Source organism: Oncorhynchus masou, chromosome 17, assembly GCF_036934945.1.
Source record: "Oncorhynchus masou masou isolate Uvic2021 chromosome 17, UVic_Omas_1.1, whole genome shotgun sequence".
Taxonomy (NCBI): domain Eukaryota; kingdom Metazoa; phylum Chordata; class Actinopteri; order Salmoniformes; family Salmonidae; genus Oncorhynchus; species Oncorhynchus masou.
Window position 1 is genome coordinate 35185232 of NC_088228.1, and position 25817 is coordinate 35211048.

Below are 25817 nucleotides of genomic sequence, written 5' to 3' on the forward strand. Positions count from 1 at the left end.
TTTCGGTACACGGTCAGTTCTCGGCAAAAGTCATTTTTATATGCACTACGTCATCACAAACAGCATTTTATGCGCCAAGTCAGTTTTCTCTAAACATCTCTGGTGCGAAAATGCGCATATTGTTTTATGCAGATTTGAGAATATTTGCATGAATATCTGTCGCAAATTGGATGGAAACCTACCTAATCTCTTGGGAGTGTGTATATTTTGGAATGCTGTTCCTTTCATTCAATGTTTATAAAATGCCATCATATAATTTCCCCATCAATCTCCCTAGTCAATTATGAACTTTCTAGTCTCGGATAAGTGTGGAGACAAACCTGTGCTGGCTCATCATCACCGAGGTCGTCAGGTGCTAGTGGCTGGGGTAACGGAGGTGCTTGTGATGTTAACCCCGTGCTGCTGGTGCTAACCATGGCTCATCTTGGTCAAGTTGCATTTGCTAGGCTTTTCAACCTCAGTTGTCTGGGTAGCAGCGTGCTCGGTGAGCTCGGCATTAGTCTCGACATGGTGGTCCTCCGTTTTTTTGGACTTGGCAGAGCCCAGCCATTTTCGGATGTCCATGCTGATCAAAGTTTAGCCATCTAGCGTTAGCTATAATTATTCAGTGTACCACTCACAAAACGAAATTAGCTGTCTGTAAATCTGAGATGTTTTTTACTTCCTAAACAAGGTAATGTAATGAAGACGGTACCTTTATGACATTGGGATTTTAACTACCAAATATGACATTATTACATCCCCTCCAACCTTCCTTCCTCAGTACATGAGCCACTCCGGCATATAGCTATGTACCGGCCTTCGCTCCTGGCAGACACAGCGGCGCTACATTGGCAAAACCGGTCAATGAAGAAAGAATGCTGTTGTGGATAATGCCAGATAATGGTTAATCTATGGTGTTTTATGTTCACCCCCTTAATATATTCCTTATATAAAGCAAACCAGATGGCACAATTTTCTTGTTTTAAAAATGTACAGAAAGCAAGGGGTACACTCCAACATTGACATCATTTACAAACGAAGCACGTGTGTTTAGTCAGTCCGTCAGATCAGAGGCAGTATGGATGGCAAGGGATGTTCTGTTAATAAAGTGCGTGAATTTGACTATTTCCCTGTCCGGCTAAGCATTCAAAATGTACTTTTGGGTTTCAAGTAATCATTACTCCCTTTAGTAATTTAACATAAGTGAAGTAAAAGTTGTCAAAAATTAAAATAGCAAGTTTTTTTTAACTATACTTTACACCACTGGGTAAGAGTTATGACCGTTTTGTTTATGTCTACGTCACGCAACTCCCACATTCTATCAGATTCAAGATGGCTGCTGGGGATAACAGCGGCAGGCCTCCCTGCCTAAATTTATCCGGCCCAGGGCCTTTAGGAAATGGCCAGCCCAGCAACAGTGCTTATTCAATGCCTATGTCCAACGGCGGGCCTGTTGGTGCGACCGGAGGGGCTGCAAGGCGCCCCAACCCGCAGTCGGGGCCTGGCGGAGGTGAAAGCGCCGGTGTTGTTGCTGGAACTCCACCGACTGCACATAACGCGATTCAGCAAGCGCTAGCTCAAAGCGCCTCGGCAAGAGCGATGGAGACCTCCGCTACGAACATGACGTCGAATGCTTCGGCTGCGAGTGTACCAACGACCCATTCCTCGTTATTGTCAGCACCAGCGGCCGCTGCTGTTTTGGTTTACCGGGAACCCGTGTACAATTGGCAGGCGACGAAAAGTACCGTTAAGGAACGGTTTGCTTTCCTGTTCAATAACGAGGTTCTGAGTGACGTTCATTTTCTGGTGGGGAAAGGTATGGGAGTGCAGCGAATACCCGCACACCGGTAAGAGCGAACGTGGCTGTTCCTTTATAACTATATAGTTTGTCAACAAAGTATGGTTAGTAGAGCGTTCAGAAATTCGTCTTGTGTGTGTTAATCCAAGCGACGTTGATGTATATTGGTGAAAGGCATTGTTTTGATATCTTTTCGCTTTTGTTTTGGTTAGATTCGTTCTTGCTGTGGGCAGCGCAGTCTTCGATGCCATGTTCAACGGGGGTATGGCGACCACTTCAACAGAAATCGAACTGCCAGATGTCGAACCTGCAGCCTTTCTGGCATTACTGAAGTAAGAAATGGCTTCTAGTTTAGAAATTATTCTATCATAATAGGCTAAATACACTCGCACCCTAAGTATTTTACACAAAAGTGGTATTGGCATTATATAGTATGCAGAATATAGCCTTACACTGACCTGGTATTGAACCCAGGTCATTTGTGCCGCTCAGACTGTTAGTCCATTGAGTGTATAGGTCCCCTGCTATCAGTCATCGAATCTTGTCCCCCTCCAGGTTTCTGTACTCTGATGAGGTTCAGATAGGACCTGAGACAGTGATGACCACTCTGTACACGGCTAAGAAGTATGCAGTCCCAGCCCTGGAGGCCCACTGTGTGGAGTTCCTCAAGAAGAACCTGCGGGCAGACAATGCTTTCATGCTGCTCACTCAGGTCAGCTACTACTGTAATGTCTGACTGGGATGCAGTGTCTAAACAAGTCACTCACCAGTGTCTGATTGTGTGGCTTGACTCAGTATCAAAACAACTCCACTAGTCTGTCTATTTGTCTCAAGACAATGGCACCCGTCAGTCCCAAAGCAGGATTCGCATAGATTATTGGTCAGTTCATGTAAGTAAAGTACTGTTGACTGTGTGTGTCTCTCTGATCAATGTATAACCGCATGTGTTTCAGGCTCGACTGTTCGATGAGCCCCAGCTTGCCAGCCTGTGTCTAGAGAACATCGATAAGAACACTGGAGATGCACTCGCCGCTGAGGGCTTCACGGACATAGATCTGGGTATTGTAGTTCACTCTAGATTTTGTAGTTCACTCTTCATATTGAAAGGCAATGTTTCTGTGTATCATGATGACTTTGCTTTTCTTCCATTTCACTCTCTCCCCTTCTATCTTTGCCATCCCTTATTTCCTTCTCTTCTCCCCCTCGGTCATCTTATCCTCTTCTCTCATTCCCTCTCTTTCCATCTTGTTCACTCTCTCCATCTTTCAGATACATTGGTGGCTGTGCTGGAGAGGGACACTCTAGGGGTGAGGGAGGTGCGTCTTTTTGTGGCGGCGGTGCGCTGGGCAGAGGCAGAGGCCCACCGACAGCAGCTACAGCCCACTCCAGAGAACAAACGCAGGGTCCTGGGCAAGGCCCTCGCCCTGATCCGCTTCCCACTCATGACTATTGAGGAGTTCGCTGCAGGTAACAGACACTTAGTAAATTTTGCACTATTAGAATGCAGAACCTTTACCGTCTCCTGCAAGGGTTATGTCTCTTTCTTACTTCTCTCACACAAACACACACTCACGCTGACGTGTCCTCCTTTCCCCGCTGTGTGTCTTCAACCAGGGCCGGCCCAGTCTAGTATCCTGACAGACAGGGAGGTGGTGAGTCTGTTTCTTCACTTCACAGTGAACCCAAAGCCCCACGTAGAGTTCATCGACCGGCCTCGCTGTTGCCTCCGGGGGAAGGAGTGCAGCATCACACGCTTCGGACAGGTGGAGAGCCGCTGGGGCTACAGCGGAACCAGTGACCGCATACGGTGAGAACACACAGACCCAAATTAACAATGACACACACAAATATACTCATTTTTATTAGAAAAATATTGCCTCTGGACATCATTTATCCCGCCTAGCCTCACCTATCCTCCTCCTCCCAGATTTTCAGTGAACAGGAGGATCTTCGTGGTGGGCTTTGGCCTCTACGGCTCCATACACGGCCCCACAGACTACCAAGTCAACATCCAGGTAATTTCCACCTCAACTAACCAAATCAGTCAATCGCATTTTAATTTGTATAGACATACATTACATTAGAAAGAAGACTCCCTTACCCTCCCTCTCAGATATTTGTGAAAGATTAGTGGAATCTGTGTGGGTAGCTGGACAGGTAGGATGACTGACAGTGAAGGTGAACAGGTGGTCACGTGTCAGGTGACAGGAATGGATGAGACTGAGGCAGGAATTCCTTTAACCATAAAGTGGTATATTTACTGAGTAGTCTGTGCTGCATCACAAAGGAAACAAATAACATGTATCCAATCAAATTCATAATCAAAGATCAAATCATATCATTCATTATTAACATAATTTAGGGAATTCAACAGTCCAGTTCATTAAGAAGTCAATAGTAATCATCCGCGAGCCATTTAGGCTCGTAACTATTTATCATAAATCATGAAAGAATACAAACAGTGAATACAATACAATCTATAATCCCCTTTATCAAAGTCAATCAGTTAGAAAACAATGACATTTCTCATTTCACTCTTTCAATTGTCTTCATGTGTCCATATAATTAATTTCAATACACATGAACCATATCGATTGCATAATTGGCCTATGAGGATCCGTAGGGACGTAATCATTGACAATTCACATTACACAATATGTTTGAAGCGTGCGCTCCAAGCCGCGGTCCGCGGTGATAACTATAAACAATAGCTGAATGGCCCACTCTCCCGATCGCCACAGATAATTCAGATGAAAGGTAAGAGTCGGTGGATTCATGGACGCACAGAACTTCTGGATCAGATGGAGTTAAGGAAGAGAAAGCAGCGAGATCAGGCGATGGCAATTTCCTCCTTTTATGGAGTTGAGATCTGTCGGACATTTCCACCTGACCTAATTAAAGCGCCCCTGGCCCAGCTGAGTAAATGGCAATGAATTAAAGGATTATTCCACCAACTCCATGGGCCTTTTCTACAATTTGTCTCTCCTAAATCATTGATGACAGTATATATGTTTCTGTGTATACATGTATATCAACTGTGTGTCGGGACAGAATGTGTGACATCTGTGTCCCAAATAGCGACTGGATCCCTTTATATTGCACTGCTTTTGACCAGGGCCCATATTAGTGCACAATAAAGAGAATTTTGTGCCATTTGGGACTCAGATTATGTTTCTATAATGTGTCCCTCTCCTGTCCCAGATCATTCATACAGACAGTAACACAGTGCTGGGTCAGAACGACACAGGCTTCAGCTGCGATGGCTCGTCCAACACCTTCAGAGTCATGTTCAAGGAGCCGGTGGAGATCCTGCCCAACGTCAACTACACAGCCTGCGCCACACTCAAGGTACGGGCTTTACTGTACATGTTTGTTTAGGTTTTGATGTTATTTCCTCACTGGATAGCTGTGGTCCTGTTCTGGCTATGTGAGTAACCATAGTGATTCTCTCTTTATTCCCTCTTCCTATTTCCATCCATCCCTCCCTTGTTCCCCACTTTCATTTCCCACTCCCTCCCTTTCTCTCTCAGGGTCCTGACTCTCACTACGGGACCAAGGGCATGCGTAAGGTGACCCACGAGTCTTCCTCAACCGGCACCAAGACCTGCTTCACCTTCTGCTACGCCGCGGGCAACAACAACGGCACCTCGGTAGAGGACGGACAGATACCCGAGGTCATCTTTTACACATAGTCCCCTCTGACCTGACCGTATGACCTCAGTGGGCTCGGGGATCACAGGACTGCTGAGACTCTGACCCTGTTTGAATATGTATCAAATGCCTATCTTCACCCTGTGGACCTTCCTTGGTGATGTAAGGAGGGAGGGAGGGGGCGAGAAGGCATTTGTCAACTATTCAAACATGGTATTTTTCTTTCTCTCAACTCCCTCCTTCCATTACCCACCGAACGTGGAGAGGAGCCTGTTTGATGTTGAGGGGGAGTAAATTCTGAGTCGGCTTGTTTTTACTGTTACTATGACAGTCGTCGTGTCTGCTTCCAGAGTCCTGGGGTTAAGTCCCAGAATGGACTGGTGGAAGAGTCTTAAACTTGTCAGAAGTATTTACATGGGAAAAGGAAGAAAGCTTGGCATGCATTTAGTACCATGCATTTAGTCTGCCTGTATCCAAAAGCATACGAAAGATTGAGATGTATCCAGGGGCTCTAATGTATGTATAGACTGTTACACTACCACTCAGAAGGGTTTCTTCAAATAGGCTCCATCTCTGATCAGCGACCCACCATACTTCAGACTATTCCAGTCGCTATTCCTTTGCTCTAGCTCTTCAGGGAGTACAAATATGAATGGACTGGATAAATGTGTGGGAGTTTTCTACTCAGCCCATTGAAGGGCTGGTGGGGGCAATCACAAGCTTATACTTTTCCTATCTCTTCAGATCTGTACCACGGAAGGAAATAAGAGACTGGAATGGGATTGGGCCTCTTTGTCCATTCCACACGGGAGTTGTGATGGAAATAACCCAGTCTCTCCCTGCTTCAATGGGGAGTCACAGCCCAGGGCCATGTGACAGTCTGGAGTTACACCATAGACTAGTGGCCAAAAAGCTGTATTAACATGGGCTTCCACAATTTTAATGTAGTCAACTGGGTTGGACTTCCAACTAAATTGGCTGATCCCTCCTGGTGACAATGTCCAACTGGATCATCAGCCAATTGTGAAGATTAATATTGACTACTTCAAAATGGAGATAGCATGGGCAACGCCATTGAGGCTATAATGGCACAGATAAAGATGAGTCCTCTCTGAGTTACACTTAACGAAACTTGGGGAAATATCTGCCCTCCTACCTGATATTTTATTAAGACAACATTTCAACCATCAGGTCACCATATCGAAATGTCTTCTCCCAGGATATTCAGCACTAAAACAAAGCTTTTGGATTTGTTTGTTCTGCCTGTTTAAACATGAATAAGAGCTTGTGTAAATCCATCTTTAACAGCCTTGTCTTGAAATGTCCAGCTGGGAAAATTCTTTGCTTTCACAAAATAAGTTTGTGGGTTGTATATTATACTGGCATTTAACATTAATGTAGTTTGAATTCACAATGGATTAAAATGTTAGTTTGTGTGATTGTCCTTTTTATTATTCCTATGTTAATTCAGTTTGTATCAGGTGAAGACAAGGCTACAGGATGTTCAGCACTTGGTAAGGCCTTGTAACAACTCTAGCCATTAAATTATGTGTAACCCTAGGGCTAGATTCGATCAGAGCCACACTCGCCGACATCCGCGAGCATTGGCAAATGTATTTACGGACTACACCGCCCATGTCACAAAATAAATGTCAATTATTGCACGCTAACGAGCGTCGCCAAGTGCTAAAATAGAAGTCAGTTCTATTTGTGAGCTGATTGCATCCTGCCTCTCCCATCTCATTGGTTTATAGAAGCAGATACCCACGTGGGTGACAAAGACAGGTCGGTGGTTGTAATACTTATGCAAGTCAGTTGCCAATTGCAATATAAAGTCCAAAGAAAAAGCCTGGAAGGAGATGATTTGGTTGACCGTTTTATGTTTGGATGAATTGTTGAAGTAGAGGACCTTGTGCATTTGAGGTAAAATATAACGTTTAGATCCCAAGACAAATTAGCTAGCAACTGTAAAGCTAGCTAAATTGACATGTTTAATGCTTTTCGACCTGTCCCCAAATTAATATAACTGGTTCAGTTTGTTTTTAATATTGCAACTGTAGCCGATGTGAAATGGCTAGCTAGTTAGCGGTGGTGTGCGCTAGTGGCGTTTCAATCGGTGACGCCACTTGCTCTGAGACCTTGAAGTAGTGGTTCCCCTTGCTCTGCAGGGCCGCGGCTTTTGTGGAGCGATGGGTAAACGATGCTTCGAGGGTGACTGACGTGTGCAGATCTTCCATGGTTCGCGCCGAGGGGATGGACGTAAAGTCTATACTGATATACAACCTGCGTGTCGTGATCACGTTGTGTGGGGGGACAAAAATCAACGTGCGCACGCGCGCAGCCGGTTTGGGGCACGGTCTATTCAATAGAACTCGGTTCCATTTGTGATACGCTGCAAGTCCCGCCTCTCCCATCATTGGCTTTTAAGAGCATAAACCCAGGAGTGTGATTGAAAGACGAATTGAGGTCCACACTCCAGTCGGTGGCGGTAATGCAGTTTAGTTGGTTGCCAACCGCCATGTAAAGACATTATTTGGAACTTAATCTGCCCTTTTATCTGTGGATTAATTGTCGGAGTAGAGAACGTTGTGCATTTCAGGTAGAATAATCCAATGTTTATCCCAGGACAAATTAGCTAGCAACAAATGAATATAGTTGGTTTAGAGTTCATTATGATATTTCAACTAGTTTGTCCTGGTGTGGATGGACAAAAAAAAAAAAAACATGCGTGCGATGGCGCGCTGATGTCAAGTCAGCAAGTTACCTATCACACATTCATCAGATGCATATCCTTTGCAACCGCGTTACAAGTTCAAACACTCGAATGCGTGATGTTCTATTGTAACACCTCAGACTGAGGCTATAAATCTCCCCTTTCAAATTAACATTCTCTCTCTCGTCATTATTTAGATCTAACACTGTCATTTTGTACTTTAGCGCGATATAGCTCAATTCATATCAGTTAGTAATATCTGGGATCCTTAGGGACGTCCATACCCTCAATGAAACCCTTTCACCGTTTTAAATTTCATACGCGGTAGGGACGTCCCAAGGTAGCCCACATAGCACGGACCCTATTTAAAACCTAGCACTGAAGCTGTGCTTTATAACGCGATTGACAATGAAAGGCAATGTTATTTTGGTCGCGGAGACGGCGTTCAGTTAATGCTTTTTATGGCGGCTCAATCTGAAATGACTATCGTGTTAGAGCCGCGCTAAAATGTTACTGATTGAATCCAGACCTTAACCTAGTTAACGCTTCAATCAACAGTAGAAACAAATCGTTTTGTGCCGGTTTCAGTAAAAAGCGGAAGGATGGGGCTGAAGAAATGTAGCCACTCATTCATATATGGATGCAAGGACTGACCATCCAGGATACAAAAACTAAAGTTAAACTATAACCTCAACATGGTTGTCTACATGAACTTAATACAACCATTGGGAGTAAACAAACTTGTGGTTCTGATGGGGTACAGCAGTTGAACTAAGCTCATGAGGCATTTATAAAAGTTTAGCTTGAAGAGAAGAATATGGGTACACAAAAACTTTTTTTTTTTAAATGGATGTAGCAACTGCGGTCTATCCCTTTTATAGGTCCCGAAACAGTACCAACTCTGTCAACAAAATCCGTATTGGGCTGCTTTCTTTATTATGTGTTCAAAATTATACAATTTATGCTAGCATTTAACTTTCTCTGGCTGTCCTGATCCACCATCTGAGAATCACTGTTCTACAAGTCAAATCAACTCTGACCAGTAATATTTTTTATAGAAATGTTAACCACCATTCAACAGCATATGAACAGAAGTCCACCCCAAGTACAATTTCTATTCATCTTTATTATGATTTACACATTTGTATCCTTGGTTTATTTTCACTAGGTTTCCTTGTAGGCAAGCGCCACTGCGCACTGTACAGTCCCATCCCTCACTCGTACAGTGGAGGAATAGAAGGAATGGGGGAGGAATGGTCAGACATCCACTAAATTTCAAACCAACCCCTAGTTCATTGCTTTAGGCACTGTAGATCTGAAAGGGTCAGATAGGTATACCATAAGCAATATACTTACAGATCCACATTACCCTCTGATAGGCGAGGTGAAATCTTCCCCATATTGCTTATGCCTAGCCAACAACTTAAATTGTAGTGCCCTAGAGGGGGTTGTGTCTAGGGGTCCATTTGGGATTCAGACTTAGCATTTACAATTTGTCCAGGTAGTTGTCTAGGGCGGGGATGCCCTCTTTGAGTCCCTTGCGTTTCCTGGTCTCTGCCACCACAATGGCAGTCTTGGTGGTAGGGTCCTGGGGGTCCCCCTGGAGGATCTGCCAGTGGTCAAACACACACTGGGGGAAGGCCTGGCCACCCGTGTTGGAGCGCAGGTCAGCTGTGAAACCTGCAAAGCAAACGAAAAGTAATCACGAGATGACTAAGAACATTCTAGAGAAACCAGCTGGGGCCCGTCCCACACATTATGAAACACAACCTCATTAATATAAACTTTTTCTAACGACTGAGAACAGAGAGTTCCTGAGAAGACAGTCCAAGACACTTGTGCAAAAAGCCGCAGTATGCTAGTTTTGTCTTCCTAGTCTGTAAAGTGAGAGCAGTGCGACCCTACCACAACTGTTACACTAGTGGTGCTAATATACTGTAGGGAGTTAAAGTAAAGATATTAACAGAACATGCAAGTCGAGGATGTAGCAACGTGCGGTCCTGCTTACTGAATTCTGATGTGCACTTTGAACACGGTAGGATAACTACACATTTACTATTCCTCAGCCAACACGACAAGTAACAAACTAAAATCAGTAGCCTATGTCAATGTACTATAGTATAAACATGTAGGCTACCAATTCTATTGGTCAGCTTGTCAAGAAAGAAATAGCCTATTCCAAAACAGACTCTGGGACAGCTGTGGGACGATAGATTCCAAATTCATACAACTAGTAGGCCAAGGCTACACCCCCCCCCCCCAGGTCAGGAGGATTAGCTTAAAATGTTGATAAAAATAATTTCTTGATATAAGCCCAACAATGCGCTCAAGTTAAGGAGGTTACGAGGATGTTCGTTCCATAACGCAATTAGCAGGAAAACACTATTGTCAAGGGCACTGCCCATAAAAAGATTTCATGTGACTGATGAAAATATCAGTTTAGAAAGACAGATCTCATACGCTACTTCGATAAATCAGAATTGGAAGATTCTCTACCATCTTTTAAAATCACTAGGCAAGTAGCCTAGTGGTTAGAGTGTTGGGCCAGAAACAAAAGGTTGCTAGATCAAATCCCCGAGCTGACATGGTAAACATCTGTCGTTCTGCCCCTGAACAAGGCAGTTAACCCACTGTTCCTAGGCCGTCATTGTAAATAAGAATTTGTTCTTAACCGACTTGCCTTGTTAATTAAAGGCGGACATAGAATTGTGGATGAAACATTAACAGTATGTCACCATGATCAATGAGAACAGCCTCTGCAGCTGCCAACACCTCAAACATGTTGACACATTCACGCTGACGTCACCCCAGTATACAGGTGCAAGATGGAAAAGCAAAGAAACCGTCTCCCCTCTGCATTCAAGCAGCCGATTCTGACCGAGCCAAATAAAATGACAAGTAATAAGTAGGCTATTTATATATATTTTTTTACAGTCTTTTGTTTATAGCTGCACATACGCACCCATTCTCAGTGGTTGAGAATAGGGGGTTTCACTCTTGCACCCTTTTCAGCAAACGGGTAGTTCCCACTATATAAAGCAAGCGAAAGCTTTCAATGAATTGGCCAATGCACCCTGTGTTGCGCTTACTGAACAGCTCATTACATTACCACGGACTTGGAGATGTACTGTGCTACAGACACGCTTCCCTTTATGAATCACAAGTGTGCATCTGGCACTGAAGGAGGCAGTGTTACGTTGAGCTCGTAACCAAAATACAACTTGAACAGCCATCCAACTGGTAATTACTAGTGGGAAACTTGTCTATCATCCTGAGCACCCACTTCTCCCACATGGTGACCTCTGACGTCACCTAACTAAATGGCCTCCAACAGCATTTTCGGCAGTTGAAATGCAACGAAACATTGCTTTTTATAAATAATCTATTAATGTGGTTTTTGAACTGATTTGTTTACAAGCATGATATCTGTACTTTTAGTTTATGGTTGACAGTTTGTTGGCCAATCAGCTTTTCTCAACGAGTTCAAATCACATGAATGCAGCCAAATGGTATTTACCACTCCATAACTAGTACATTTCCACCTCCCACATTTATTTTAAACCTTTATTTAACTAGGCAAGTCAGTTAAGAACAAATTCTTATTTTCAATGGCGGCCTAGGAACAGTGGGTTAACTGCCTTGTCCAGGGGCAGAACGACAGATTTTTTACCTTGTCAGCTCAGGGATTCGATCTTGCAACCGTTCGGTTACAAGTCCCACGCTCTAACCACTAGGTTACAAACCTAGCATCAGAGTGGAAACTTGAGGCCCAACATAACAATCCTGCCCCTAGTAGGCACCTGACCTGAGCCATAAGGGAAACTAGGGATCTACCACTATCAGATTAGGGGTGACAACATAGCCTATATTTTGCCCCCCCCCTTTGGTTCTGAAATCACTGTCACCCACTAATCAACTTGTAATTTTTGAAGATTTGAGCAAGTAATGCATCAATATTTGTTTACAAATGAGCAATGACATAGCCAACTAATATGCTGTGGGGTTGTTCATCATGCAAAATGACTTGTAGATAGTTGACTGGGTCCGCCGACCGATGCTTTAAGTCGGGACTGACGCCTATCCGTGAGTCGTTGCATCCCTAGTACTCGCTTATGGTTATAACTAGGTATAACTGTGTACAAAATTTAAATTACCTTTAGATATATGAATAAGTTGCAGTCAAAACAGCTCATAAGTCTGTCAGTGGTATGAATACTTGGTGAAACCAGCTACCCTCTGAATGTAAAGAATATTGCAGTATTGGTGTGCATTCTCCCAAAACAATACTGAAAATGTTAAATAAAATACCAGAATTCATATCCAATATTCTTTGTGTAGCTTAGGATATTTTGGGTGCTATACCATTTGGTGAAAACTAACGCATATCAATTTTAGGCATGCTGCTATAGCCGTACGGCTAACATTGTTTCACTAACAGCAATAATGCAATTTGTTGTTTCTCAGGATCACTTTTTGAAGTGATTAACTTTTTGTAAATCAAATTAAGTACATTTTAAAATGTTGGTGTACTGTCCCTTTAAATGGCAGTGGTTTTTACCACATACATTCTGAAAACTAAATGATAGTATATTCAGATGTTAAATTGAGTACTAATGTGGATTGTACTTTGGAAAAAAAGCTACACAAGTTTTACAGAACATACAAAAACAATTAGACTTTTCTTCACTCTGATAACATTAATGACATGTTTAAGAATGTTTTGATGAGAAAGTTGCTGTGATTCCAATAGTTTCTTGGGGTCAAAATTACCCCAGTTAGTAATTGTTGTATGTAAAATAAGTTGGTAGCTTGAGAGTTAACCTGTTACATCTATGGGGGCGCTATTTCATTATTGGATAAAAAAACGTGCCCGTTTTAAGCGCAATATTTTGTCACAAAAAGATGCTCGACTATGCATATAATTGACAGCTTTGGAAAGAGGACACTGATGTTTCCAAAACTGCAAAGATATTGTCTGTGAGTGCCCCAGAACTGATGCTACAGGCAAAACCAAGATGAAACTTCAACCAGGAAATGAGCAGGATTTTTGAGGCTCTGTTTTTCATTGTCTCCTTATATGGCTGTGAATGCGCAAGGAATAGGCCTGCCCGATCTATCATTTCCCCAAGGTGTCTGCAGCATTGTGACGTATTTGTAGGCATATCATTGGAAGATTGACCATAAGAGACTACATTTGCCAGGTGTCCGCCCGGTGTCCTCCGTCGAAATTGGTGCGTCATCTTCAACTGCACGTCTTTTTCCAAGCGATGCACCGGAGAAAGTAGACTACCACGAACGATATATCAATGAAGAGATATGTGAAAAACACATTGAGGATTGATTCTAAACAGCGTTTGCCGTGTTTCAGTCGATATTATGGAGTTAATTTGGAAAACAGTTCGCCGTTTTGATGACTGAATTTGTTTTTTTTGGTACCCAAACGTGATGTACAGAACGGAGCGATTTCTCCTACACAAAGAATTTTTCAGGAAAAACTGAACATTTGCTATGTAACTGAGAGTCTCCTCATTGAAAACATCCGAAGTTCTTCAAAGGTAAATTATTTTATTTGAATCCTTTTCTGGTTTTTGTGCAAATGTTGCCCGCTAAATGCTACGCTAGCTATCAATACTCTTACACAAATGCTTGTTTTGCTATGGTTCAAAAGCATATTTTGAAAATCTGAGATGACAGTGTTGTTAAGAAAAGGCTAAGCTTGAGAGCTAGCACATTCATTTCATTTCATTTGCGATTTACGTTATGCTAATGAGCTTGAGGCTGTAACTGGATACAGTTTTTTTTCATAGCCAAACGTGAACAAAACGGAGCGATTTGTCCTACACAAATAATATTTTTTTGAAAAACTGAACATTTGCTATCTAACAGAGTCTCCTCATTGAAAACATCTGAAGTTCTTCAAAGGTAAATGATTTTATTTGAATGATTTTCTTGTTTTTGTGAAAATGTTGCTGGCTGAATTCTAGGCTTATAGCTATGCTAGCTATCAATACTCTTACACAAATGCTTGTTTAGCAATGGTTGAAAAGCATATTTTGAAAATCTGAGATGACAGTGTTGTTAACAAAAGTCTAAGCTTGAGAGCAAATATATTTATTTCATTTCATTTGCGATTTTCATGAATAGTTAACGTTGCGTTATGCTAATGAGCTTGAGGCTATAAATAGGATCCCGGATCCGGGATTGCTCGACGCAAGAAGTTAACAGTGAAATGTTCAGAAGGTTGTGTCAAGGCAATGGGTAATCTCTATACATCGCCCATCAAATAAGAATAAATGTCCTACACTGGGTTAGGGTCAGTTCCATTTCAATTCCGTCAAGTACACTGAAATTAAAAATTTCCCTGGTAAGCCATGGATAAAGATAACTCTCACTCACCGAATGACTCATTGACAGGAAGGTAGGCCTTGACGATGAACATGGGCGTGCCCATCACCTGGGACTCCTCGAACACGTGACCTCGCTTCCTGTTCAGTACGCCGTAGATCCCGCCCACTACCTGCTCTGGGCACTGCAGAGACAGGAAACGCATGACTCCGTCATGTCACACTTGATTCCAAATAGACTAGCATACAATTCAATTTAAGACAGTGGTCAAGTTCAAGTGTCAAAGTAGCCGCACACCACCCGCATGCACACACACACCTGGATCTCGACCAGGTAGACAGGCTCCATGAGTCTTGGCTGTGCAGTGAGCTGGCAAGCATACAGCACTCTGCGGGCGGTAGGGATGATCTGTCCGCCACCGCGGTGAATGGCATCTGTGTGCAGGGTCACGTCATGGATGTCAAAGCGGATTGCACGCATGTTCTCCTCGCACAGCACACCCTGTAGGATGGAAGAAGGAACACCACGTCACAACTCAGGATAGAGAAAAGACGAAGCAAATGTGTTACCTGTAGCATGGCCTAAACTGCAGATTCAAGTCTACTTACACACTGAAGTCATGAATGCAGATTTGAACCGCAATGCTTCAATAAGCAAGGAAAATTGACTCTGCTTTAGTTGGTTGTCAAGCTTAAATAACTAAACGTAAACCTAAACCCACCTCCTTGACGGCCCACTGGAAGCCGGCCACCACGCTGTCCTTGATCTCGTTCAGGTACTGGACTCCCTTGGTCACGTCCATCAGCAGGTTGGGCCCGGTGCCGTCGGGACCAAAGCACCAGATCTTACGGGCCTCCGACACGTCCCACTCGTACTTGTCAGCCAGGAAGCGGGCACGGATCTTGAGCTCCTGCCGGGGGCTGACGTCACCCTTCTCGATGTCCTCGGCCAGGCCATCGGGGAATGGTTTGGCACGCATGTACAGACGGTTGTGCTTGTTGGGGGACTTGGACAGGCACATCACTTCAGACTCCTCAGACACAGTCTCCCTGTAGGACACCACCGGGTCTGATTTCTGTTGAGACAGAGAGACAGAGAGAGGTCAGGACTAGGGATGGGAATTTTAAACAACTTCACTAATATGACATTTTTTTGGATACCTGGATAGTCGAAATACGTGATTAAAAAAAAATTACAACTTGGGAACTGGTTTGCTGTGCGACTTGGGAGAAGTCCTTCTTTGCTTACAGAAATGCGGGGAATGGACAGTGGATGGTGAGTTTGATATTGGAGAGAGTAGCCATACAGATACATACAGGTTATCATCCCATCTGGTAGTGCCTGTCTTGACTGCATCAAATCAAGCTAAAGAAGCTAGCCAGCTACTGTGCCTTCAGAAAGTATTCAGACCTCTTGACGACTTTTTCCAGTTACTTGACAGCCTTATACTAAAATGGACTTAAACTTAATCTACACACAATACCCCATAATGACAAAGATAACAGATTAGAGATGTGCAAAATACAAAAAAACTAAACTATCACATTTACATAAGTATTCAGACCCTTTACAGTACTTTGTTGAAATACCTTTGGCAGCAATTACAGCAGAGACTTCTTGGGTATGACGCTACAAGCTTGGTACTAGTGATGCACCGATATGACATTTTTGGCCGATACTTTCCTTGCAAAAAAAAAAAAGCCATACCAATATTTAATTTCAGCGGCCTTTTAAGCATTCTAGTACAATTAACACACACAGCATCTTAGTGCAAGAGACGTCACTACAGTCCGATTCGAAACCAGGCTGTATCACATCCGGCCGTGATTGGGAGTCCCATAGGGCAGTGCACAATTGGCCCGGCGTGGTCATTGTAAATAATAATTTGTACTTAATTGACTTGCCTAGTTAAATAAAAAATACACACACCAAAAAGTTATTTTGATGGCATGTACTCATGTCCCTATTACCAGTAAAACATAATCAAAGCTATTTATTTCACTTACTTGCTGTTTCATCATTTGTTTAGTCGTTTCATTCTCAACCAGGATTTCTATGGAACGCCGTTTGGATCTTTGCGTGTCAAAAAAAGATACGCCTGAAACACTATTTGACCTATCAGGACTGCACTTCACATAATTTACCTCGTTCACACACTTTACGTAGTTATTACACAATCACTCATATGTCACAACGATTCATCGATACGCATGCTATGATGCTGGTAAAGTTGTCTCGCGCACCTCGTGCTGGTCATTAAAAAAAAAGCTAGCTAGCTCATGGATGCAAACAATGTTCTTCCCCAAAAAAAACATAGCAAAACGACGTAATCTAGTTGTCATCATCTAAAATAACCCTAATTTATAAAACAGTCCTTATTTGATTAATGGTGGTCGGACCCAGCTATGTGATGCTAGCCACAATAAGGATTAGCCACAATAGTGGACTTTGCGGTTAGCCTTAAATAAAAGTATGGCATAATTCTACTATTTATATCAATTTGCGTCACTGTCAATGTCATACTTTTATTTTGAAGGCAAACCGCAGATTCCACAATTGTGCTTATTCCTTATAGGGCTAGCATCACAACACATAACCAAGCCTCACTAGCCAGATGAAGCTTGCTGGCTGCTTATAACGTTAGCTTAGGGCAACAGGGATAAGTAGCTGGCTAGCTATTTATTTTCATGAACTGAAGTTCAATTTCAATAGGAGAACAAATGGCAACCTAGCTAATACTTACAAAGGATTCTTAAATCATTGGTAAGAATAATGAAAATTACTGCAATTTCTACTGGTCATCGTTTTCAGGCTGGTTGTATTGGTGCAAGCTAGGTACCAAGCTAAAGCTAGCTAACCCAAGAAGTTGTGGTCGAACAAATTCTTTACAATACCGCGTTGGTAATAAACACATCGTCCGTGGTCGCTGTTTGCAGACTTTTTGGGCCGCTTTGACAGTGCTACTATATTTTTTGACACGCAAAGACCCAAACGGTGTTCCATCGTATGCATGTCGTAAAGCTAATAGCAGTGACGCTATTACTGTGTAGGGCAACGTCTGAAAAATGGTATGCAAAAAGGTATGAACGGTAGCTTTGACATTTTTATTTTACCCCATTTTTCTCCCCAATTTCATGGTATCCAATTGTTTAGTAGCTGCCGGTCTCGTCGCTGGACCTCACGGTCGCAGCCGGTTACGACAGCCTGGGCGCGAACCCAGAGTCTCTGGTGGCACAGCTGGCGCTGCAGTACAGCGCCCTTAACCACTGCGCCCGCTCGGGAGGCCTCGCTTTGAAATTCAGGCCGATACCGATGTTGCCATTTTGGACAATTCCGATATCATGCATCCCTACTTGGCACACCTGTACGTGGAGTTTCTCCTATTCTTCTCTGCAGATCATCAAGCTCTGTCAGGTTGGAAGGGGAGCGTTGCTGCACAGCTATTTTTAGGTCTCCAGGGATGTTTGATCTGGTTTAAGTCCTGGCACCTGCTGGGCCACTCAAGGACATTCAGACTTGTCTCGCAGCCACTCCTGCATTGTCTTGGCTGTGTGCTTAGGTTTGTTGTCCTGTTGGAAGTTGAACCTTCACCCCAATCTGAGGTCTGGAGCAGGTTTTCAACGAAGATCTCTGTACTTTGCACTGTTCAGCTTTACCTCAATCCAGACGTCACCCAGTCCCTGAAAAACATCCCCACAGCATGATGCTGCCACCACGCTTCACCATAGGGATGGTGCCAGTTTCTCTCCAGATGTGACACTTGGTATTCAGGCCAGAGAATCTTATTTCTCATGCTCAGAGTCCTTTAGGTGCCTTTCGGCAAACTCCAGGTGGGGTGTCATGTGGCCTTTTACTGAGGAGTGGCTTCAATTTGTCATGTCCAATCAATTTAATTTACCACAAGTGGACTCAATGATCAACTGAAACAGGATGCACCAGAGCTTAATTTCGAGTCTCACAGCAAAGGGTCTGAATTAATTTTTTTATTTAACCAGGTAGGCTAGTTGAGAACAAGTTCTCATTTACAACTGCGACCTGGCCAAGATAAAGCATAGCAGTGTGAACAGACAGAGTTACACATGGAGTAAACAATTAACAAGTCAATAACACAATTTTTTTTTTTTTTTTTTAAATAGTACATATGTAAATAAGGTGTCTATTTGCAAAAAATAAAATGTTTTTTTCTTTGTCATTATGGGGTAGTGTGTGAAATCCGAGGCTACAGTATGGACGTCAAACTACATTCAAACGCTTATTTTATTGAATTAAGAAATTCAAATGTCATGGTATATCCTTCTGTAGCAATGTCACATACTTTTATTTAGACAAAGCCTTTATTGTTAAAATAGGCCTATGATTTCCCCCCCCCAAAAAAACTCGCAAGTATTTGAATACTAACGCCCATTTGGATATTTTAATTACTATGCCCAAACCTAGCCTAACCTTCTTGGTGACAGGGGGGGCAGTATTGAGTAGCTTGGATGAATAAGGTTCCCAGAGTAAACTGCCTGCTACTCTGTCCCAGATGCTAATATATGCATATTATTAGTAGTATTGGATAGAAAACACTGAAGTTTCTAAAACGGTTTGAATGATGTCTGAGTATAGCAGAACTCATATGGGAGGCGAAAACCTGAGAAAATCCAACCAGGAAGTGGAACATCTAAGGCCTGTAGTTTTTTAACTCAACCAATATCCCACTATCTACAATAGGGGCTATGTTGCACTTCCTAAGGCTTCCACTAGAAGTTAAGTCTTTAGAACTTTGAGGATTCTACTGTGAAGTGGGACCGAATGAGAGAGGAATGAGTCAGGTGTCTGGCAGATTGCCACAGGCTCTGAGTCGCGGTCACGAGAGAGTTAGGTCTCGTTCCATTGCTTTTCTACAGACATAGGAATTATCCGGTTGGAACATTATTGAAGATTTATGATAAAAACATCCTGAAGATTGATTCTATACTTAGTTTGACAAGTTTCTACAGGCTGTATAACGTAACTTTTTTAACTTTGTCCAAAAGGACCTGAACGCGCTTTTGGATTTGTTTAACCCAACGCCCTAACAAAAGAATCTATTTTAGACATAAATGGACATTATCGAACAAAACAAAACATTTATTGTGGAACTGCATTCTAATGAAGATCAAAGGTAAGTGAATATTTATAATTCCATTTCTGACTAATGTCGACCACCCAATATGGCCAATATCTTTTTGGCTGCTTTGTTGTCTGAACGCTGTACTCGGATGATTTCTGCAGTTTAAAACATTTGACACAGCGGTTGCATTAAGGAAAAGTATCTCTAATTCCATGTATAACAGTTGTATTTTCATCAACATTTATAATGAGTATTTCTGTAAATAGATGTGGCTCTCTGCACAATCACCACATGTTTTAGAACTACTGAACGTAACACACCAATGTAAAATGACATTTTTGGCTACCGTCCCACATATCCCAGAGAGGTTAAGATGGTGCATTCGTCAACAGACATATTTCCTTGACGGCAGTCTTGCCACATCGTGTAATGTCTACAGAGTAAAGACACCCACTCCCTATGGCAGATTATCTTTGTTAGGCAGTGGAAAACAAAAAACCCTTTTCTCTGTAGTGCACCATTTGTACTGTACTTGGAGAAAGCGCATTCAACCCCGTCTCATATGTAGTCTGTTCCTCCCCCTCCCTCACCTTCAGTGGAATGCCGGCGTGGTCCTCCTCCAGATCCTTGAGACAGATCTCCAGATGGAGCTCTCCGGCCCCGGCGATGATGTGCTCGCCAGACTCCTCGATGATACACTGCACCATGGGGTCAGACTTGGCCAGACGCTTCAGGCCCTCCACCAGCTTGGGCAGGTCAGCTGGGTTCTTGGCCTCCACAGCCACTCTCACCACGGGGCTAACGCTGAATTTCATCACACGCATGTTGTGGGCCTGTTGGACGAGCATACAAGATGGGAGAAATATTAATCTATTGTTCATCCAAAATGGCACCCTATTCCCTATATCGTGCACTACTTTTGACCAGAGCAAAAGTCTAGGAGTGGAAAATAAATGGAATGGAAAATCCTTTGTCATTAAAAGTGGCCTTAAGTTTTCCTATAGTATATAGTGATGATGTACAAGCTACCTGTTCAAAGGTGGTGATGGTCCCCGTCTTAATCAGATACTGGTCTACTCCAACCAGACCAACAATGTTTCCACATGGTACATCCTCAATGGGCTCTACGTAGCGCCCCATCATCAGAATGGTCCTACGGAGGGAGGACGAGAAGAGATTGAAAGGAGAGAATATACAATATTTAAAAGTTCACTTCACACACGTATCTGGCACTCTAAATGGTACCACACACACCTCTGGATGGGTTTGATGTAGAGGTCTTCCTTCTTCCCGGGGGTGAAGTTTGGTCCCATGATGCGCACCTTCAGACCGGTGGACACACAGCCAGAGAAGACACGGCCGAAGGCGTAGAAGCGACCTTTATCTGTTGTGGGCACCATCTTAGAGATGTACATCATCAGAGGTGCCTTGGGGTCGCAGTTCTTGATACCTGAGAGAAGAGGAAAGGGGGAGGGGGTAATTAGGGGGCCTAATTAGGACAGGCAGTGTACTTTTCTCTGCCCCCAGTCAGTTGTTTGGGGATGCATGTGTTTCGGTGTGTGTGCCTGTCCTCACCCATGGCGGCCTCGTCGTCTCCTGGACCCTCATAAAGCAGCTCACAGCGGTACTTCTGGGCGGTGACGGGGGAGGGCAGGTGGATGGTGATCATCTGGAGCAGAGCCTCTCCGGCTGGGAGCCAGCGACGCATCACTGCCTTCAGTAGGGGCTTGCCCTCCTTCTCCTTGTCCTCCGTGTCCAGCTTGATGTCCAGCTTCTCTATCAGCTTGGCCGTCTCGTCCTTCTTGAAGTTCATGACGGCATCGAATACCTGGAGGGAGGGAGAACAGGTGAGGGTTTAGACAGTTGATTTATCATTTCAAAAGAAAATATTGATACATTAATACTGGTCAATGCATTGCATAAATTAATCAAGGAAAACACTTAGGGTCATCATGGCCGGTCTCACCTTGAAGATTGGATCCAGCACGAGTTGAGAGAAGGTGCGGGGAAGCTTTTTACCATCGGGGCCAGTGGCAGTCTTACTGAACTTCCCAGTGGCTGGGTCAAAAAACCTGCCAGATGGATGGATAGATTTACAGAAATATTTTTTAATTGACAATTCAGTCAATTAGCAGACACTCTTATCCAGAGCAGCCCACATTTCAACAAAACGTGCATTCAGTGCATTCAACAAGTTGCAAGCTTGGTTGAGATCCATTCCAATTGAAGTCTCTATTCAGGAAGTTTAATGGAAAACCAGTGCTATTAAGAGTCAAGGAAAAAAAAGACAAGTTCAACAGTTAACTACATTTCATGTCACTATGACAGCCAGGAACTCGCAAGCATTTACATTCAGTACGATACAATCAGCTTTGATAAGTCAACAGCCCAAGACAGGACATTTTTGCAACACGTCAGATTGTTTGCCAGCATAAGAGAAGAGTGCCCACCTGCGATTTAGGCTCCCAAATGGGTTTACTTTGTCTTCAACAGGTCTCCATACAGAGAGAATCCCTGTACATATAGGTGGCTGCCCGTGTCACGTAACATACCTGCAAAGACTTTTCAATTTTGCCACACCCTCACCTGTGTGCGTGTGATTGAGAAAGCGAGAGAGAACAGGCACACTTAATTTAATAAGTCCGAAATGCTGGGGTAGGCGGCGGCGTCCCCTTTGGAACCATTTCATTGGTCCTAAGGTACAAGCTATACCTACCCAGCATGATAGGCGTTCTAAATCAAGTGCGCCCAGAAAGAGAGCGATGGAGAATGTGCATCCCAGATACAAATTCAGTGCAGCTCTGTAGAAATTATAGGATCACTCCACATTCGTGTGATTCCTGAGATGTTACACTTCAAGACATTGTAGATCTTGCAACCTGCACAGGCCGCAGAGAATGTCTATCTGGAACGCAATCCAAGTCAGTGTGTACCTGTCTACATTGTATCTCCCACCCTTCTTTCACCTCTGCATGAACCTCTTGGCCCACTATTCTGTCAGATGCATAGATCCTACTGTGAACAGATTCTTCCTCAAGTCCTCTATCTTATTACACTTGTGTGTTTACACATGAACAGTATGTGTTTGTCCATGTACACTGTCAGTCAAGTTGACACCTACTCGTTTCCTTATTTTTTACATGTTAGAATAGTGAAGACATCAAAACTATGAAATAACACATGGAATCATGTAGTAACCAAAAAGTGTTAAATCAAAATATATTTTAGATTCTTCAAAGTAGCCACCCTTGGCCTTGATGACAACTTTGTACACTCTTGGCATGCTCTCAACCAGCTTCCTGAGGTAGTCACCTGGAATGCATTTCAGTTAACCTCTTGAAACTCTGGGGGCGGTATTTCATTGGATAAAAAACGTTCCCGTTTTAAGCGCGATATTTTGTCACTAAAAGATGCTCGACTATGCATATAATTGACAGCTTTGGAAAGAAAACACTGACGTTTCCAAAATTGCAAAGATAGTCTGAGTGCCACAGAACTGATGCTACAGGCGAAAACAAGATGAAATTTCAAACAGGAAGTGCCCCAGATTTTGAAGGCGCTGTGTTTCAATGACTCCTTATATGGCTGTGAATGGGCCACAAATGAGCCTACACTTTCCATCGTTTCCCCAAGGTGTCTGCAGCATTGTGACATATTTGTAGGCATATCATTGGAAGATTGACCATAAGACACTTCATTTACCAGGTGGTCGCTTGGTGTCCTCCGTCACAAATATTGCGTAATCTCCAGCACTTTTCCATTTGCTACTGAGGAGAAACCCAACTGCCACGAATGATTTATCATCAAATAGATGTGAAAAACACCTTGGATTGATTCTAAACAACGTTTGCCTTGTTTGTCGATATTATGGAGTTAATTTGGAAAAAGGTTCGGCGTTGTAATGACTGAATTTTCGGGGGGTTTTCTTAGCCAAACGTGATGAACAAAACGGAACGATTTCTCCTACAGAAATAATCTTTTTGGAAAAAATTAACATTTGCTATCTAACCGAGAGTCTCCTCATTGAAAACATCCGAAGTTGTTCAAAGGTAAATAATTTTATTTGAATGCTTTTCTTGTTTTTGAATGCTAGGCTTAATGCAATGCTAGCTATCAATACTCTTACACAAATGCTTGTGTAGCTATGGTTGAAAAGCAAATTTTGAAAATCTGAGATGACAGTGTTGTTAACAAAAGGCTAAGCTTGTGATTGAATATATTTCTTTCATTTCATTTGCGATTTTCATGAATAGTTAAGGCTGCGTTATGGTAATGAGCTTGAGGTTATGATTACGCTCCCGGATACGGGATTGCTCGTCTCAAGAAGTTAACAGGTGTGGCTTGTAAAGTTCATTTGGGGAATTTCTTTCCTTAATTCATTTGAGCCAATCAATTGTATTGTGACAAAGTAGGGGTGATAAACAGAAGACAGCCCTATTAAAGACCAAGTTCATATTATGGCAAGAACAGTGCAAATAAACAAAGAGAAACGACAGTCAATCATTACTTTAAGACATGGTCAGTCAATCCGAAAATTTAACCTCTAGCATTCCCGTATCCGGGAGCGTAATCATAGCCTCAAGCTCATTAGCATAACGCAACGTTAACTATTCATGAAAATCGCAAATGAAATAAATATATTGGCTCACAAGCTAAGCCTTTTGTTAACAACACTGTCATCTCAGATTTTCAAAATATGCTTTTCAACCATAGCTACACAAGCATTTGTGTAAGAGTATTGATAGCTAGCATAGCATTAAGCCTAGCATTCAGCAGGCAACATTTTCACAAAAAAAAGAAAAGCATTCAAATAAAATCATTTACCTTTGAAGAACTTCAGATGTTTTCAATGAGGAGACTCTGTTAGATAGCAAATGTTCAGTTTTTCCAAAAAGATTTGTGCAGGAGAAAATCACATTTGGCTAAGAAAAAAAAGAAGGTCATTACAACGCCAAAAAAATTTTTCTAAATTAACTCCATAATATCGACAGAAACATGGCAAACGTTGTTTAGAGTCAATCATCAAGGTGTTTTTCACATATCTATTCGATGATAAATCATTCGTGGCAGTTGCCTTTCTCCTCTGAACCAAATGGAAAAGTGGACGCAGCTGGAGATTGCGCAATCATTTCGACAGAGGACACCAAGCGGACACCTGGTAAATGTAGTCTCTTATGGTCAATCTTCCAATGATATGCCTACAAATACGTCACAATGCTGCAGACACCTTGGGGAAACGACAGAAAGTGTAGGCTCATTCCTGGCGCATTCACAGCCATATAAGGAGACATTGGAGCACAGCGCATTCAAAATCTGGGGCATTTCCTGTATGAAATGTCATCTTGGTTTCGCCTGTAGCATTAGTTCTGTGGCACTCACAGACAATATCCTTGCAGTATTGGAAACGTCAGTGTTTTCTTTCAAAAGCTGTCAATTATATGCATAGTCGAGCATCTTTTCGTGACAAAATATCTTGTTTAAAACGGGAACGTTTTTTTTATCCAAAAATTAAAAGAGCGCCCCCTATATCGAAGAAGTTAAGAACTTTGAAAGTGCAGTCGCAAAAACCAGCGCTATGAAACTGGCTCTCATGAGGATCGCCACAGGAATACCCAGAGTTACCTCTGATGCAGAGGATAAGTTCATTAGTCACCAGCCTGAAATCAGGTCTTAAAAATGGTCAAGTTGCTGCAAAGAAACCACTACTAAAGGACTACAATAAAATTACTTGCTTGGGCCAAGAAACACAAGCAATGGACATTAGACCGGTGGAAATCTGTCCTTTGGTCTGATGAGTCCAAATTTGAGATTTTACGCATCCAACCGCCGGTGTCTTTGTAAGACATAGAGTAGGTGAACGGATGATCTCCGCATGTGTGGTTCCCACTGTGAAGCATGGAAGAGGTGTGATGGTGCTTTGCTGGTGACACTGTCTGTGATTTGTTTAGAATGCAAGACACACTTAACCAGTATGGCTACCACAGCATTCTGCAGCGATACGCCATCACAAATGGTTTGCGCTTAGTGGGACTATCATTTGTTTTTCAACAGGACAATGACCCAACACACCTCCAGGCTGTGTAAAGACTATTTGACCAAGAAGGAGAATGGACTGCTGCATCAGATGACCTGGCCTTCACAATCACCCAACCTCAACCCAATTGCGATGGTTTGGGGTGATTTGGACTGCAGAGGGAAGGAAAGCAGCCAACAAGTGCTCAGCATGTGGGAAC

The 25817-nt window shown here is 42.9% G+C and overlaps 2 protein-coding genes across 3 annotated transcripts in view; one reads left to right on the plus strand and one right to left on the minus strand.

The window, feature by feature from the left end:
* The first annotated feature begins 1303 nt into the window (after positions 1–1303).
* LOC135558931 (BTB/POZ domain-containing protein 2-like) lies at positions 1304–6870 on the plus strand. 2 transcript variants are annotated; one of them, XM_064993159.1, is made up of 10 exons: positions 1304–1829; positions 1993–2112; positions 2336–2492; positions 2734–2839; positions 3050–3247; positions 3395–3587; positions 3708–3795; positions 4982–5128; positions 5311–5454; positions 6176–6870. In XM_064993159.1, the coding sequence occupies exons 1-10, from the start codon at positions 1315–1317 to the stop codon at positions 6305–6307; spliced, it is 1800 nt and encodes a 599-aa protein (XP_064849231.1). In that variant the 5' UTR covers positions 1304–1314; the 3' UTR covers positions 6308–6870. The 2 variants fall into 2 exon arrangements, with proteins under 2 accessions (XP_064849231.1, XP_064849234.1); XM_064993162.1 differs by having other exon boundaries at positions 5311–6308.
* A 2380-nt stretch (positions 6871–9250) lies between these two features.
* LOC135558932 (elongation factor 2b-like) overlaps positions 9251–25817 on the minus strand; it is a 30394-nt gene continuing 13827 nt past the window's right edge. Inside the window, exons 6-14 of the mRNA XM_064993163.1 lie at positions 21551–21656; positions 21160–21412; positions 20839–21034; positions 20614–20737; positions 20175–20417; positions 15211–15564; positions 14808–14990; positions 14541–14673; positions 9251–9824 (exon numbers count right to left, since the gene is read on the minus strand). Coding sequence (XP_064849235.1) covers positions 9631–9824; positions 14541–14673; positions 14808–14990; positions 15211–15564; positions 20175–20417; positions 20614–20737; positions 20839–21034; positions 21160–21412; positions 21551–21656 — 1786 coding nt within the window. The 3' untranslated portion in view covers positions 9251–9630. The remainder of the gene's footprint in view (positions 9825–14540; positions 14674–14807; positions 14991–15210; positions 15565–20174; positions 20418–20613; positions 20738–20838; positions 21035–21159; positions 21413–21550; positions 21657–25817) is intronic.